Source organism: Crocuta crocuta, unplaced genomic scaffold, assembly GCF_008692635.1.
Source record: "Crocuta crocuta isolate KB4526 unplaced genomic scaffold, BGI_CrCroc_1.0 scaffold17, whole genome shotgun sequence".
Taxonomy (NCBI): Eukaryota; Metazoa; Chordata; class Mammalia; order Carnivora; family Hyaenidae; genus Crocuta; species Crocuta crocuta.
Window position 1 is genome coordinate 1,686,775 of NW_027532041.1, and position 14,918 is coordinate 1,701,692.

A 14,918-nucleotide genomic window follows, 5' to 3' on the forward strand; every position below is an offset into this window, starting at 1 on the left:
CAGTGTTGGGGTGGGGAAGGTGGCTGTTGGGGTGGGGAAGGTGACAAACCAGTGGCCACAGCTTTAAGTGAGTAAAACATGTATCATGTTCCAAGTTCATGTTGGGAAAAGAATTACCTCCTGGGCTCAGTTCAGCACCAGTTCCTCTTTCTGAGGAAGGAAATGCAGGATGGATGTGAGTGCAATCATAGTGGTTTGGGTCTTAGACCCTGAGATAGCCTAGATCCTGAAGGCAGCAGCTGCTGCAGCATAAAGAGGAAGCAAGGTGTCAGAAAGCTTTTGGCACACTCCTTTCTAAAACATTAGATTTCAGAGAGGGGAAGCTGTTTGCCCAAGGTCATATAGTGAGTTTACAGTAACTTTCCACCATTAAGCTGTTCTTCATTCACTGAAAGAGGGTAAAGAAAATAAAACAACAGGACAAAAGGTATATTTGTATAGTCTTTCACAAATAAGAACAGTCATGACCATCTTGGAAGCCCTTTTAATACTGATGTTTACCACAATCTTTTATGTCCTCCCCTATAAAACTGGGTTGATCTGTTTTGAAGACTCCCTGTAATACTTTAGTGTATCTGTCATTTTGACTTCTGCCTTCCAAGATAGTAGCCACTAGCCATATGTGACTAATTACAATCAGAATTCAGTTCTCAGTCATACTAGACACATTCCAAAGTGGTCAACAGCAAACGTGGTTCATATCACCTGCACTGAACAGTAAAGATATTTAGAGAACATTCCTGTCTTAGGCCTATTGGATGCTACTGATCTAGGTGTATGACCTGGTATGGAGTAGCAGCTTTATAAAGCTTGGACTGTTAGCCATTGCTAGTAAGAGACTTGATTTCCATTCTGTTCTTTCCTTTACTGGTCAACCCGGTGAAGAAAGGTGTGGGAACCCACATTGGAGTCTTTAGGTACACACGATATACCACTGACCCTTGGATAACACAGGGTTGAACTGTGTGGGTCTACTTAGGTGGATTTTCTTCAATAAATACTAAAAATCTGTTTTTTCTTAAATGATTTTAACATTTTTCTCTAGCTTTATATAATACATATACAAAATAGGTGGTTATGTTACCAATAAGAGTGGTTAATAAGCCAACAATGGCTAACTTTCTGGGGAGTCAGAAATTATGCAGATTTAAGCCTGTGCCCCTAACCCTGACATTGTTCAAGGGTTAACTTGAGAAGGCAAGACAGGCATCTGGGTTACAGCCATTTCTCAGTTCCCAAGATTCACCCTGAGCTTTTTGTTTGCCCTTTATTTGGAAACAGACTTGATAGCAAAACCCCAGAGGGGATGACTGCTGGGGCAGTGGGCTGGGGATGAGGGACACATTGGGGGTTGGGCACATGGACTTTCCAAGCTTCCCTACTCACAGCATGAGGGAGCTGCACCCCATCTTTAACCGATCCAGAGTCAGCTTCTTATCACAGGAGAAGGTGAGTGGGTGAAGAGAACTTGAGGGGAAAATGGAAAGAGAGATTTGCTGAGGCTTTAGTTCTTCCAGAGGATCAGTTACAGGAGCTTCGTGTGAAGGAAGATACTCTACGTTGGAGGGTAAGTATCCCTCATGGGTGGGAAGGTAGTCCATTGGGAATACTGTCACGGGGCCGGCTAGGTGTCCTGGCTTTGAGTCCGGGCCCCTGCTCCCCAGCATCTTGTATAGATCCACGAGTTGTCCTGTCTCTACTATGAGAGCTTTGGGAGGTGGTAGGCTTGAGGCACTGTATCCTGTGTCTTCCTCAGAGGTATAGTGACCTTGGACCCCTCGTCCCCTGTCTGGCCAGTTGGGGTGATGAGGATGTCTGAAGACTGGGGTCACTTGAAGGACTTCATTGATAACCAGCGGCTCAGGTTCTTCAGGAATAGACAAGTCTGTCAGCAGCCTATCCAAGGGGAGCTGCATCTTCTGAGAAAGGGGAGAAACAGGCTAATAATACAGCTCTGTTACAAAGGATACTTATCCCTTGACAACTGACTTCAGGGTTCTGTACTGCCTAATTGGCTCCAGGTGGGACATTGTGGGCCCTTGACTTTGTGGCAGGAGTGAAGCAGTTAATGTTGGGAACTGACAGGAGCCATGGACTTCTCAACCCCCAGCCAGTGAGTACTTCCTTAGGACTNTTTGAAAGTCACTCTAGAACTGAATCTTGAGAGAGATACTTTCCAGGTAGGAAGGTGATGGGCAAGGAGTACTGGTCTGTTCTGGAACCTGCTAGTTCTTTTGATAGGTAAACATAGGCTTGAGAAATATTATGAAGAGATTTTTAAGGGATGCTAATGACTTTGAGCTTTGATGCAACTACTCAAAGGTTCAGGGTAATAATATTCTCCTCAGTTCTGCTCTTAAGAAAGACCCTCTGGAGTAACTTGGAAGAAATTTTTATCTTTTTCCCCCCCTATAGCTAATTTGGTCTGTTACACTCTTAACCTTAGTAAGCATCACTTCAGTTACCAGTTCTTCAGTGTCCTAGCTCTTTCCTTTCCAAACTTAACTGTGGATTCCTGAGTCCTCCAAGTCCAAGCACTCTTGTTAACATCTCTCTTTCTGGGCTTTATTGGGCTCAACCTACACCCTCAAAACTATCTTTCACACTGACTGCTTGATCTTTTTAAAGCAGAGTTCCAAAGCCTTCAACAGCTCAGACTTAAATATGCAGTGAACCTTCCAGCCTTTAGTTTGGCAGTGGGTTCTGCACCTTCCTCTACCTCCCCATATTTCCATTCAAAAACTTTCAGGACTGTCCTGGTCTCACTAAACACATTTTTTCTCAGTGCTACCACCACGCTTAGGCTTCCATACTAGCCTCCACCCTGCTTTTGTTTGCTGTACCTTTTCCTGCTTGATGCCTTCCTCTTTCATGACGCCCCTAGTGATTGTTTCCTTCCCTGGACTCCTACACCAGCAAAGAAACCACCAATCGGGTTCTTGGCACATGATGTTTTATACTGTCGTCGTTTTTTTGTTTTTTCTTACATGTTCTTAAGCCATCTTCGAATGGGTATCTTTCAGGCCTTAAGGGAGGAGTAGGATGACAGGGAAAACCCTGAGGACTAGTCTCAAGTCTGATGCTCTATAGCTTGGGGAAACTCCATCAACCTCTCTGACCTTTTGTTCCCCCATCTGTCAAATGCCAAGTTGTGCAAGAGTGGATTTTGGTCTGGATTTGCTTCTGATGTCCCCTTCCTTTCCTTGAGCACGGCAAGCATCCAAAAGTGAATGATGGTGCTGTCTCAGAACAGACTTCTACAAAGGACACTGACAAGCTAGAGGGTAAGTGTGTGTGTGTGTGTGTGTGTGTGTGTGTGTGTGTGTGCATGTTGGGGGTGGGGTGGGGGAGGATGTGCTCTTTTCTGACGGCTACCCAAACTGACCCTGGCACAACAGTCTGGCTTGGAAGATGGCCTTCAGCTCTGGAAAGCACAGCTGCCGAAGCACGGTTACCCAGAGGTGGGAGGGACTATGTGGAATACACACACGGCTAATTTTTTTCCATAGGTGGGGCATGTGCTCTGCCTCCTTGAAGGTTCTGACCATGTTGGTGGAGCTTGCTCCTTAGAGCATGTACGAAGCAGGCCCTCTGGGTAACACATCTTAGGGCAAGTCCTCGGGTACCTCAAGGACCCTATTTAGCTTTTATAGGTTCAAAATGGAGAACATCCTAGTGGTCCCCTTTGTGATTTGGCCTTTTCCTCCATAGCTTGAAGACCTGCTTTTTAGCCACATCTTAAGAAGTAGGGGGATCTAAGGCCTGAGAATTTTGTTGGAGGTGAAAGACAGACTGTTGTGTTTATGGTGTCTGCCTCAGCCTATCACCGGGAGAGCACTTTGGGTCTTTAGAAGCAGTCTGCCCACTTCAGGGGTTGAGTGACCAGGGCTCCGGAGGCTGCCTCAAGACCATCACTACGGATGCCATGTTTAAGCTAAATTTTATTTGCTAAATTACCGGTTTTTAGGTTTGTTTTTTTTTTTTTTTTTTTTGCAAAAGATATAAATGCAAACAGTTTTGTAAAATAAGTTCAAAGAGACTTTCTAATAAAAATTAAGTGGCCCTCTTATCTCCAACAACTCACTACCCAAAGGTGACCAACATTATCACTTTCCTATGTAGGCTTCCCAGAAATACCCTATACACCTGCTGGAGTTGAGAGTGTATATAAAATTTCTCTCCTTTTTATGCAAATGAGAACCCACTTTAGACAGCTGTTGCAAACTTTTTTTTTTTTTAACCTTTAGGTGTCTTAGGGATTTTTAGACACATTATAGATCTCAGGTTTTTTTTTTTTTTTTCCAGTAGTTGCATAATATCCTGTCATACGGCTGTGCCCACGTTTAACCTGCTCCCCTGGTGGCAGGTTGCATTATGCCCAATTTTTTGGCATTCTATTTATAATGCTACAGTGAACATACTTCTACAACTTGGGGCATACGTATGGCCATTTCCATTCTCTTTTCCCTTGTTACTATCTCTAACCCTTTGTGTATCTTTCTCAGCATTTCTTCTAGGTTTTTATGGGCCCTTCATAGGCCTTGTATGCCTCTGTATCCCCTCATGCTCAAACAGAGGTAAACAGAGACCATGACGCCAAAGCTACAAGTTTGGGAGCCAGGTGTCCGGGACTGACCCAGAGCTGTTTCCCACCATGCTATTTCAGGCTCTTAGGACGTGGGACGGTGGAATGTCAGCATTGGAAGACAGGGATCTTAAAGCTCAGCTGACTCAGCTCCTGGTACTTGCATGCCCATAGGTCATCGCAAGATTGCCACCAGGTGAGGGCCCAGTGTGTGAATACCTCTTCAGTTAGTCTGTTCAGCTCAGAGGTGTTGAATATTAGAAGCACTTCCCTCACCCCATGCTTAAAGATCTTTTAGAGCATACAGTAAGTAGCAGATAGCACATGCTACTTATATGTGAATCCAGGAGCCACCATTTACTAGCTGACTGGCGTTGGGCAAGTTACTTAGTCCTCTGTGCCTCAGTTTTCTCATCTGAAAAATGAGCATAACAGTAGTACAACCTCATAAAGCTGTTGTGTGGATTAGATTTTAATGCATGAGAAAGGTTTTTAAAGTGCCTGGCATATAAAAGTTATATAATATATTAGATAAAACTCATTGTGCTTGGCTTTATTGCACTTTGCAGATACTATTTTTTACAAAATGCAGGTTTGTGGCAATCCTGCTTCAAACAAGTCTAGTGGCATAATTCTTCTAACAGCATTTGCTTACTTTGTGTCTGTCATATTTTGGTAATTCTTGCAACATTTCAAACTTTTTCATTATTTGTTATGGTGATTTATGATGAGTGATTATAATTTGCTGAAAGCTCAGAAGAGGATTAACATTTTTTTACTAATAAAGTATTTTTAAATTAAGGTATATACATTGTTTTCAGACACTGCATTGCACGCTTAATAGACTATAGTATAAATATAACTTTTTTGTGTACTGGGAAACCTAAAAATTCATTTACCTTTATTGCGATTATTTGCTTTATTGCAGTTGTTTGAAACCAAATCTGCAATAAATGTGCCTGTATGTATAAACATATGATATATTATTTTTTGAGAGAGTACATGTGTGTAAGTGGGGGAGGGGCAGAGGGAGAGAGAGAGAATCCCAAGTAGACTCCATGCCCAGTGTGGGGATGATGTGGGGCTCGATCTCATAACACAAATCCTGACCTGAGCTGAAATCAGATAGTTAACTGACTGAGCCACCCAGACACCCCTGAATATATTATTCAATAATGTAACTATATACTATATTCTATATACTTATGTATTCTGTATATAACATATAAAATATATAATCATATGTGCACATATATAAAAGCTGTTACTATTATTCTTGCTATTATAACAGAAACAAAATCCCTCAGTAGTGAAAGAAGATGTCAAATGTGAGTCTTCCTGGGAATGAAGTGAAGGATCTTTGCCTTGTATGAACCATGTGCTTTACATGGTATCTTACTTAATCCTCACAGACAGTATACATGAGAGATATTATCAATTCCTGTTTTATAGAGGATGAAACCAGGGCTCAGATCATCAGGCAAGTTGTCCAAGGGCCATCCACATAGTAAGTGGCAAGGTAGGGTTTGCACCCAAACTTTATTTCAAAGGCACTGATGGCAGTGACCTCAGTTCCCACTGAGACAGACATGGCTGAAACCTGCCTTTTCCCTGAGCAGTGGCTGGTACCACTGGCTTCTGGCCTGAGGAAGGGTGTGGATGAGAGAATGCACTGATAACTGAGGAGAAGAATCCTGGAGGAGAATGACTAGAAGGTGTGAGGAGTGTGGGTCTGCTAAGGTCCTGGGCAATGGGAAGAATATTGGCATACTGCCTTGCTCCTCTTATATGCACAGTATTGCTCCATGTTCAGATGCTTCCAACTCCCAGACTCCCCCACACACACCGAAGATGACCATCTAGCCCCCCGTGAGCTGTTTTCACCTCCTGGCTGTGCGGCAATGCCCTTCCCATCCTTTACTCTCCACTCTCCCATCTGCCAGCAGAGCAACCTCTCCTTCTATAAAACCTCGTTGCACAATGGAATGACTAGCTTCCTGCCAACGCCAAAATAGTCTGAGCTCTATCTGTTCAATGCTCAGGACAGGAAATGTCACAGTAAAGCTTCAGTTCTCTTGAATTTGGAGGAGTCAGGCTAGTTAGTGCTCAGCAAATGGCAAAAATACTTGTTTTATTTCTTTTGAAGAATGGAGGTGAGGAGGGGAACGTATGGCATGGAGGAATGAAAAGCTATGGGTCTTTTGGTCATAAACTTCAGAAAAGTCGTATGTGGGGAGTAGCGACTCAGTTGGCAACCTAGCACAAGGGGCTTCAGCTTATCCATAGGAACTAATAAGCACCTAGGTCTCCTGATAACTCTAATGGAAACTTAGATCACTGGAATTCTATCAACTCACCACTAAGGTATTATAACCTTACCTCCACAGTGGGGTATTTCTTGGCCCACGTGCTATTCGCTGGATCTGGAATTTCTTTACTACACCACTGAGGTCTGAGAGCTGAAAGGAGAACAAATACCCTGTAGATAAAGAAAACAATGACATCTGGTTAAGCGTGCACACGGTGGCATGCAAGCATCAGTTCTTAGTGCAGTGATTTCATTGTAGGGTGTGCAAATGAATAAAATAAAAACACTGAAGGAGAAGGATGATGCATCATCTAAGGCTAGACTAGTTTTCTCTGAAGTTTAGATAGAGGATAGAGTCATGATGCAACCATTTGGGGGTTGCTAAATAAATTATGGAACTTTTACTCATCGTAATTTTAGCTGTCACTATCTGGCCATGCATTCATTCAGCAAGCATTGACTCAACCGCTAATGTATAATGAGCCCATTCCATATACTGGGGATGAAATAACAAATAAGACATGCTTCCTACCTGTGGGGAGCTTACTATTTAGAATGTTTATAAAGAGTTTTTTATATGCTAACTTACTTGGATGTAAATTTAAAAAAAATTAAGAGAGTTTGTAGTAACAGGTAAAGTATTGTGCCTAAAAGGAAAAGGGGGCGAAAAACACAACAAAGAACAAAACAGGAACATAACCATGTTTTTAAAAAATGCCTAGGAAAAAAATACCATAGGGAAATATTCAAACTGTTAACAGTAGTTGTATTTGATGACCAGAAGAAATACGGCTCTTCTTTTTTTCTTTATCATCTCTGGGTTTTAAAAAATACTTTAAAAAGTGTTTATATTACTTTTATGACATGAAAGGAAAAAAGTCCTAAAAATGTTTCTAACAAATGCACATGACTTAAATGTTTTATTTTTTTAATTCAAAGCAAATTTGAGACATTTTTGAAGAATTGGCTTTAATAAGCTTTGATGTTTAATAAGAATGGAAAGCTCCCTGGATGTTTAGCAAGTGATGTACCCATGTGACTGGTTTCTCTGCAAACAACTGTGAGTAGAGGTACCTGTGACCCAGGACAGATCATGCAGATGAGGACAGTGTCCAAGGGAATCTCAGCCAATAAAGGAGAAGACAACGGGGTCCCTAACGACTGGGGAGCACAGCTGCCAACCAACCTGGATGACTTACTTCAGGACTATTATATGGGAGAGAAATAAACTATTTTTAAAGCCATATATCTGCGGGTGTTTTTTTTTTTTTTCTTTTAACAAAAAAGGCTTTTACCCTAACTGATAATATTTCCCTGAAGAGGATGAATGTGATCCAACTTGACTCCATTTGAATTAAACCTTTTCAGTCTACCAAAATAGAACTCTGCTTTGAAGTATCTATCACATATGGGAGCTTCAATAAATGTAAAGCCTTTCAGATAAGTTCAATGGCTAGGAGACAGACTTTGAGCTAGTTTTATTTTGACCCCTTCTCTTTACACAACATTTGAAGAAAACTCTGTATTGAATAACATATTAAAAAATTCTTTACAAAATAATACCTATTTAAGGAAACTGTAGAAAATAGTTAAATAGAACTAAAATCCCCTATTCTATATTCTGATAAACCACTATCAATGTTTTGGTGCATATCCTTGCAGTAGAGAGTGTTAATTACTACCCAATACTACATCCTCTTTGGAAGAGCACCCTGACTCACTGGGATGACGACAAGCCCAGCTGTAAGATCACAATTTTAAGTCTTTGCCCCACCAAGTTCTGGCCAGTGAAGTGTTACTAAAAGTATCATGTCTGACTTCTTCATGTAAAGCCTCCTGAAAAGGGAAATGTGGGCACCTTCCTCCTCTCTACAGTTGTAGAATGCAGGTGTGATGGCTATAGTTCCTGCAGTCATTGGACCGTGAAGTGAGCTTGAGGAAGCCAAGTCAGGATAATGGTGCAAAAAGATGGAAGGATCCTAGATCCCTGGTGCCTGTAGAGCTACTACACCAGCCCTCAACCTGAATTTACTTTCTTAACCTGGGGGATAAAGTATTAGCTAGTTTTAAAGTCATATTTTGGCTTGTAGCATACAGAACCAAACTTAATGCTAAATGATCTGTCTTGCATATAGGTATGCATGTGTGCATGTACTTTTTAAAGTGAAAGTACATACTGCTTTGCAACCTTTTAAAAATGTAATATTGCAAATACACCATTTTCTATAATTTTATGGATATAATATGCTATACAGCATGAGATCTATTGTGATGTAGTTAACCAATCCCATATCACTGGGCAGTTAGGTTATTTCAAATTATTTTCCTTTAATGAACAATACTGCAGTGAACATATTTGCCACTAAATATCTGCATATACTTAGAATAAATTTCCAGTTAGGAATTGATAGGTCATAGGTCTATTTAAACATTTTTTAAAAAATTTAACAAAATACTGTTGTCTAAGAAAGTTGAATAAATTTAGTCTGCTACCAGCAATGTATACGGAGAACGTCCGTTTATTTGACCCAAAGTGGCAAAAGCTATTATCATTAAAAGAAAATAAATTACTGAAATTGGAAAATTTAACCAACTCACTTTTGCCGGAAGTAACGCGTTGAGAAAATGCCCACTATGACAACAGCAACGCAAATGCTTGGTGCCACAAACGCACTCCAATTGGCTTTACCTGAAAAGTTAGCAAACCCTGTGACTGAGTTACCTTCAGTGAACATATGAAAATACTCACTTGCATGAACCCTCTGGCACCTACCCATAGCTACTGGGTAGATGGGATCAGGAAAAAGGCCAACTTGGTTTTGTTCCTTCAGCTAGGGAGAAGGGGCCCTAAGGGGTCCAGTTCTATGGCTCTAAGGAAGGGGCTCCAGTCCACAAGGGCTCCTTCTTCTAAAAGGGGCAGAAGGAGAGGGAGTATGGCATCAAGCACTGGCTGTGAACTAGGAGCCCTGAATTCTAATCCTGGCTTTGCCACTGACTGACTGTGATCAATGGCCTTCAGATTCCTGATCTGTAAAAGGTGAATGATGACATCTACCTTGCAGGTTGTTGTGAAGATTAGAGATGGTGTCCATAAAGCACATGGCAATGTATCTGAACATAGGAAGCCTTTGAGAAATGGTATTATTAATTTTACCAAACCACTGGATAATCCTTCTAACTAGCTCTGTGAAATTGTTTGGATTCCTTGCTGTGAAGATGTATTTTGCTATGTGCTGGGATTCTTCATTAAGAATTGAGCATTCACCATGTATCAGACCCTTTTAGGTGCTGGAATACAAAGATGAGGAGGACATGGGCTCTGTTGTCTTAAATCACTAATCTAGTCCAGGAGATAGATGTGTAAACATGTAGGTAACCATGATGCCACGGGATATGCATTTTTAAAAAAGGCATGTAGAAGGCAGTGTAGCAGGGGAACAGCATGAGAAATGGTCCCAAGGGCAACCAGGACGTTGTCCCCAAAGGCATGATGTCAAAAGTTCAGATTTGGAGCCAGCAAAGCAGTCAAGTTAGGGAAGCATACTAGACAGAACTATGCAAAGGCATGGAAAGAACAAACAGCATGGAACCTTCAGGCAACCACAGGTAGTTTGGTCATGCTTTCAAGTATGAAAGATGAGTGTGTGTTAAGAGGACGAAGCTAGATGGGTGAACAGGAGCAGATCTTGCAGGGTTTGGTGATGAAATAGCTTGAATTCTAGCTTGAAGGTCCCTGGGGAACCACTGATGGGTTTCAACAGGAGGTGGAATGTCAACATGGAGCAGGCTGTCTTACAGAAAGATTCCTCTGATAGAGTGCAGGACAGGCTCAGGGGGAGGGTGAGCAGGGAGGGTGTAGGAGGCGTGTCACCAAGGCTGAACAGGTGTCAATGCAGGCAGTTTTTGTTTTCACCCCACACAACACAATCTGACATTTCTTTAGCATATGTCTTCCTTCCTGGGCAGATGGGGCAAGTCTAGAGTACCATAAGTAGAAAGATGCTGAGCCATTAATTGATTAATTGCTCGCAAGTTAACTTTCGTGGAAGCGCTAGGAGATGAGAAGAGGGTTTGTCAACTTTCCCAGTGGAGAAATACCTGGCATAGAACAACAAAGTCCTAAATGATCAACTTGATACTCCATGTTGCAAAGCAAGAACAGCTTGTTTCATGCTTAGAGCAGATGCAGACGCCTGTTGCCAGAGAGAACAGCACAATTTAGCCAGTGGAGGGAAGCCCATGTTAGGTAGGTCACTCCAATTTAACTCAAGTAATTAAATCTGAGCTTGATTTGTAGTTCTGCCACTTGACACTTGTATGACATTGGGTAATCTTTCTGTACATTCTGGACCTTGTAAAAAGGCATCCTAATCCCTTATTCCTTTATTCATTTTGAACTGAGTGCCTGATACTGTGTGGCCAGGTACAATCGTGTAAAGCAGGCACTTCATGTGGTTGTGGTCAGGATTCAATGAGTAAAAGTTTGTGTTATGAAGGGTGAAATGTGTCCTTTTACCCCAAAAATCCATACACTGAAGTTCTAACCTCCAGAGCCTCAGAAAGTGACTGTATTATAAAACAGGATCATTGCAGATGTAATTAGTTAAGATGAGGTCAAAATGGTGTAGGGCAGCCCTACTCTGATATGATTAGTGTCCTCAAAAAAGAGGAAATTTGAACAAAGAGACACACACAAGGAAAACTCCATGTGAAGATGAAAGCAGAGATCCAGAAGCCAAAGAACGCCAAAGATTGCCAGCAGATGAGAGGAGAAGCAGGAAACTGATTCTGTCATAGTCCTCAAAAGAAAACAAGCTTGCTGATACCTTGAACTCAAGACTTCCAGCTTCCAGAACTGTGAGAAAATAAACTTCTGTTGTTTAAGCCACACAGTTTGTGGTACTTTGTTACAAGAACCCCAGCAAACTACAGTATGCAAAGCACTAAACACAATGACTGTTGCATAGTAGCTATCTGATATGCAATAACTGCTTTGTTGTTGCTGAGATTATTCTCATTGGTCACTGAACAGATACTTAGTGAATAAGTACTATGTCCTGGGCACTGAACTAGACCTTGAAGATAAACAGATACCAGTTCCTGCCTATTGGATTCAGTGTTTTGAAGAGGGGTCAAATGTAGTGCATTATGAAGGAATTACGGAGGTGCTGTTGGGAAGGCTTCCTGGAGGAGAAACATTTCAGCTGAATTTTGAAAAATAAGTAGATACTTTCTCCAAGGAGACCATGAAGTGGCAGGGTAGTCCAGTTTAAGGAAACAGCAAGTGCAAAGATGGAGCAGTAAGAGAGTAATTAATGAATTCAAGAAAATCGGATAACCTCCATGCCAAACAAGTGGGACTGTACACCTATGTAGGAATCCAGGGTGGCTGCGCCATCTTTAAAGTTCTTACCTTGCAGACAAAACTCCCTCTTGTTTCCTGGGGGGCTTTCACCAGCAGCTGTCAGAGCTGTTATCCACAGGACATATGTTACTCCAGGCTGCAGGCTGTCTATTGAATGTGAATTTGGGGATACCCTATAGGGAATTTCTGAAGGGAGAATAAAGATACAAAAAGAAAGGCACACGTTATAGGAACTATTTGAATGTGGGCTTTTACTTATTTTGTTGTTGTTGTTAATGCTTTAATTTGAAAGCAAAAAGCACATTGCTGTTTTAAAACTAATTTTTTAAAACTTCAAATTAATTAGTACTTAATACTTTACAGTATTAAGACACTGTCATTTATGGAGGTCTCACTTCACAACATACCAAAATAATTTTCTGTGGTAGAATCTTTTGAAAGAACTTTTATCATTCTGCTTTTGAAATTATTTGGCTGTAGCAACTCCTTTTATTTCTTATGACTATACTGTTTCCAACATTTATTAGATATATTTGAAAACTCTTGGGGAGGAAATTAAATATACCAATTGTTTTCAGTGGAATTTTTAAGAAAGCTAAGTTAGGCAATTAATGAAATAAACATTTAACACTAATTTTGATTTTCTGCTTTTTTGGGGTAGGTTCTGGATACTGGTCTTAATGGATTTAAAATGATGATCTGCTTCAATTTAACATAAAATCTAAAAGTGAGATAAGTGGCTTGTAGATTGGATTTATTTGGCAGTTTAACTAGATTATCAGTCCCTTACACTCTCAATACCCCTACAGAGTTTCCGCAGGGAAGATTTTGTTTTTGAGCAACTAGGATGATGTTGTTCTTCCCCTCTGTAGTACGTAGGCAATCTCCTTTTCCAGTGACCTGCTGGATGTGAGTTTTGGACTGACTTCTCAAAAGCTAGGGATGAGAGGCGGGAGGACTAGAAGATCAAAGGCAGAATTTTGGCAGGAGTGACCTGCTGGCTCCCTCAGCTGACAAGTACCTGTGCTGGTGATCAAAGATGAAACTTGAACCCAGCACTTTTGAGCCTCAACTTCAGTTACCAGCTCGAAACCCCAGGGCAGGTCAGACAATGCTCCTGTTTACTAAATTTATCTCCACAGTCATAAATATTTATTGAGCTTGTGCTCTGGATAAGTCACCGAGTATACAAAGGCACAGAATCTGTCTCAAAGAGTTCACCAGCTAGTGGGGAAACAGAGCCCTTATATTCCCCTACCCCTGATGACTGTGGGTTACCAGCAAGGAGTCCTGTAATGTCATGGCCCCTCAATCCAAAGGGGCCTGAGCACATCACTTAACAGCTGTGACTATCAGAGCAATTTCAATTTTTTATATATTTTTTAATTTAATTTTTTAATGTTTATTTATTGAGGGGCAGAGAGAAGGAGACACAGAATCCTAAGCAGGCTCCAGGCTCTGAGCTGTCAGCACAGAGCCCAAAGGAGGGCTTGAACCCACAAATTGTGAGATTATGACCTGGGCCGAAGTCAGGTGTTTCACTGACTGAGCCACCCAGGCACCCCTATATTTAACATCCTGTTGAGAAAAAGTACCATGTGGAAAATTTCCAAGCCTACTCTAACCTGATGAATTTGTGCAGACTTAAGCTATGTGATTAAACTAAAAAACTGTCTTTATTCCTATGGCAGAAGATTAAAAAATTAATTTTGGAGAGACCTTCTGCTCATCTTGCTGCAGCAAAGCATCAGTGAGCATCAGAGTCAAGGGTCCGACCCTATGAAGGCATACTTAACTCAGAGTGAAATGAGACCTCAGAACAGAAGTGAAGGGACTTGAATGGTTTGCTGGGCCAAAGAAGTTTATTTACAAACACACACATACTTGAAGAATAAAAATAGAAACTCTGTGGAGGGAGCAGTGAGGAGGCTGATGGCTCCCTCAGTTTGGCTAGCAAAACAGACTGAGTTGAGTAATGGGAGAAGGAAGTCATGCAGGAAATACTGGTTCTGCTGCCTGGTCTGGGCTCTGATCACCAACAGAGATAAGGGGGACATTCAATCCTTGGGGGGCTGAAACTTTAGGCTCAGGGTGGTTAAGTGACAGAGGCACCAGTTTAGGAAGAAGGGACAGTTGCCAGTCATTTGAATGGCTGCAGGTAAGAAGATCAAGTGGTACCAGACAAAATAGCCACACTGTTACTAGAAACTAGTTATTATCTAACAATCTACATTGTTTTAACAAAGAGTAGGGCAGTATTCACTCCTGTATGCCTGGCTGTATTGGAGATTCATTGGAGGAGACAACGGTAAGCAAATCGCCCGGGCTTCTGCCTTCACGATGCTTAGAGTCTGTTGACAAAAACAGCCAAGTAGTAACAAAGCACAATGTGTGCGACAGTAGAGAAATGCGCTATTGGTGCACATGGCAGTATCAACACATTTCCGGAGGACTGGCTGTGAACCGGAATCACCTGTGGGAGACACTAAACTGAGGATGCCCCACCCCAGGTGTAGCCCTCCTGTCTGCTCAGGCAGGGCAGAGTGTTCCCACTGCACGCTGCGTGTGCCCGTAGCACTGCTGCCCAGTGCACAGCGCGGAGACACACGGGACAGGGGCCCCTCCTCCTTGGCTCTCCATCCTCCTCCTCTGTTCGTGAG

General features: G+C 41.8%; 1 protein-coding gene and 1 long non-coding RNA gene across 4 annotated transcripts in view; one reads left to right on the top strand and one right to left on the bottom strand.

Moving 5' to 3' along the window:
- Nucleotides 1–311: 311 nt before the first annotated feature.
- The window catches only part of IL12RB2 (interleukin 12 receptor subunit beta 2), a 77,675-nt gene continuing 63,068 nt past the window's right edge, over nucleotides 312–14,918 (bottom strand). Inside the window, exons 13-16 of one of the 2 annotated variants that reach the window (XM_077776314.1) lie at nucleotides 12,307–12,444; nucleotides 9,492–9,582; nucleotides 6,965–7,064; nucleotides 312–1,919 (exon numbers count right to left, since the gene is read on the bottom strand). In XM_077776314.1, the coding sequence (XP_077632440.1) occupies nucleotides 1,383–1,919; nucleotides 6,965–7,064; nucleotides 9,492–9,582; nucleotides 12,307–12,444 (866 nt within the window). In that variant the 3' untranslated portion in view covers nucleotides 312–1,382. The remainder of the gene's footprint in view (nucleotides 1,920–6,964; nucleotides 7,065–9,491; nucleotides 9,583–12,306; nucleotides 12,445–14,918) is intronic. The other variant, XM_077776315.1, reaches the window with a different exon arrangement.
- Nucleotides 1,364–8,139, top strand: LOC144241710 (uncharacterized). 2 transcript variants are annotated; one of them, XR_013338166.1, is made up of 4 exons: nucleotides 1,364–2,113; nucleotides 3,150–3,284; nucleotides 4,506–4,781; nucleotides 7,833–8,139. It is a non-coding gene; the product is annotated as an uncharacterized LOC144241710 (long non-coding RNA). The 2 variants fall into 2 exon arrangements; XR_013338165.1 differs by lacking the exon at nucleotides 1,364–2,113 and having other exon boundaries at nucleotides 2,171–3,284.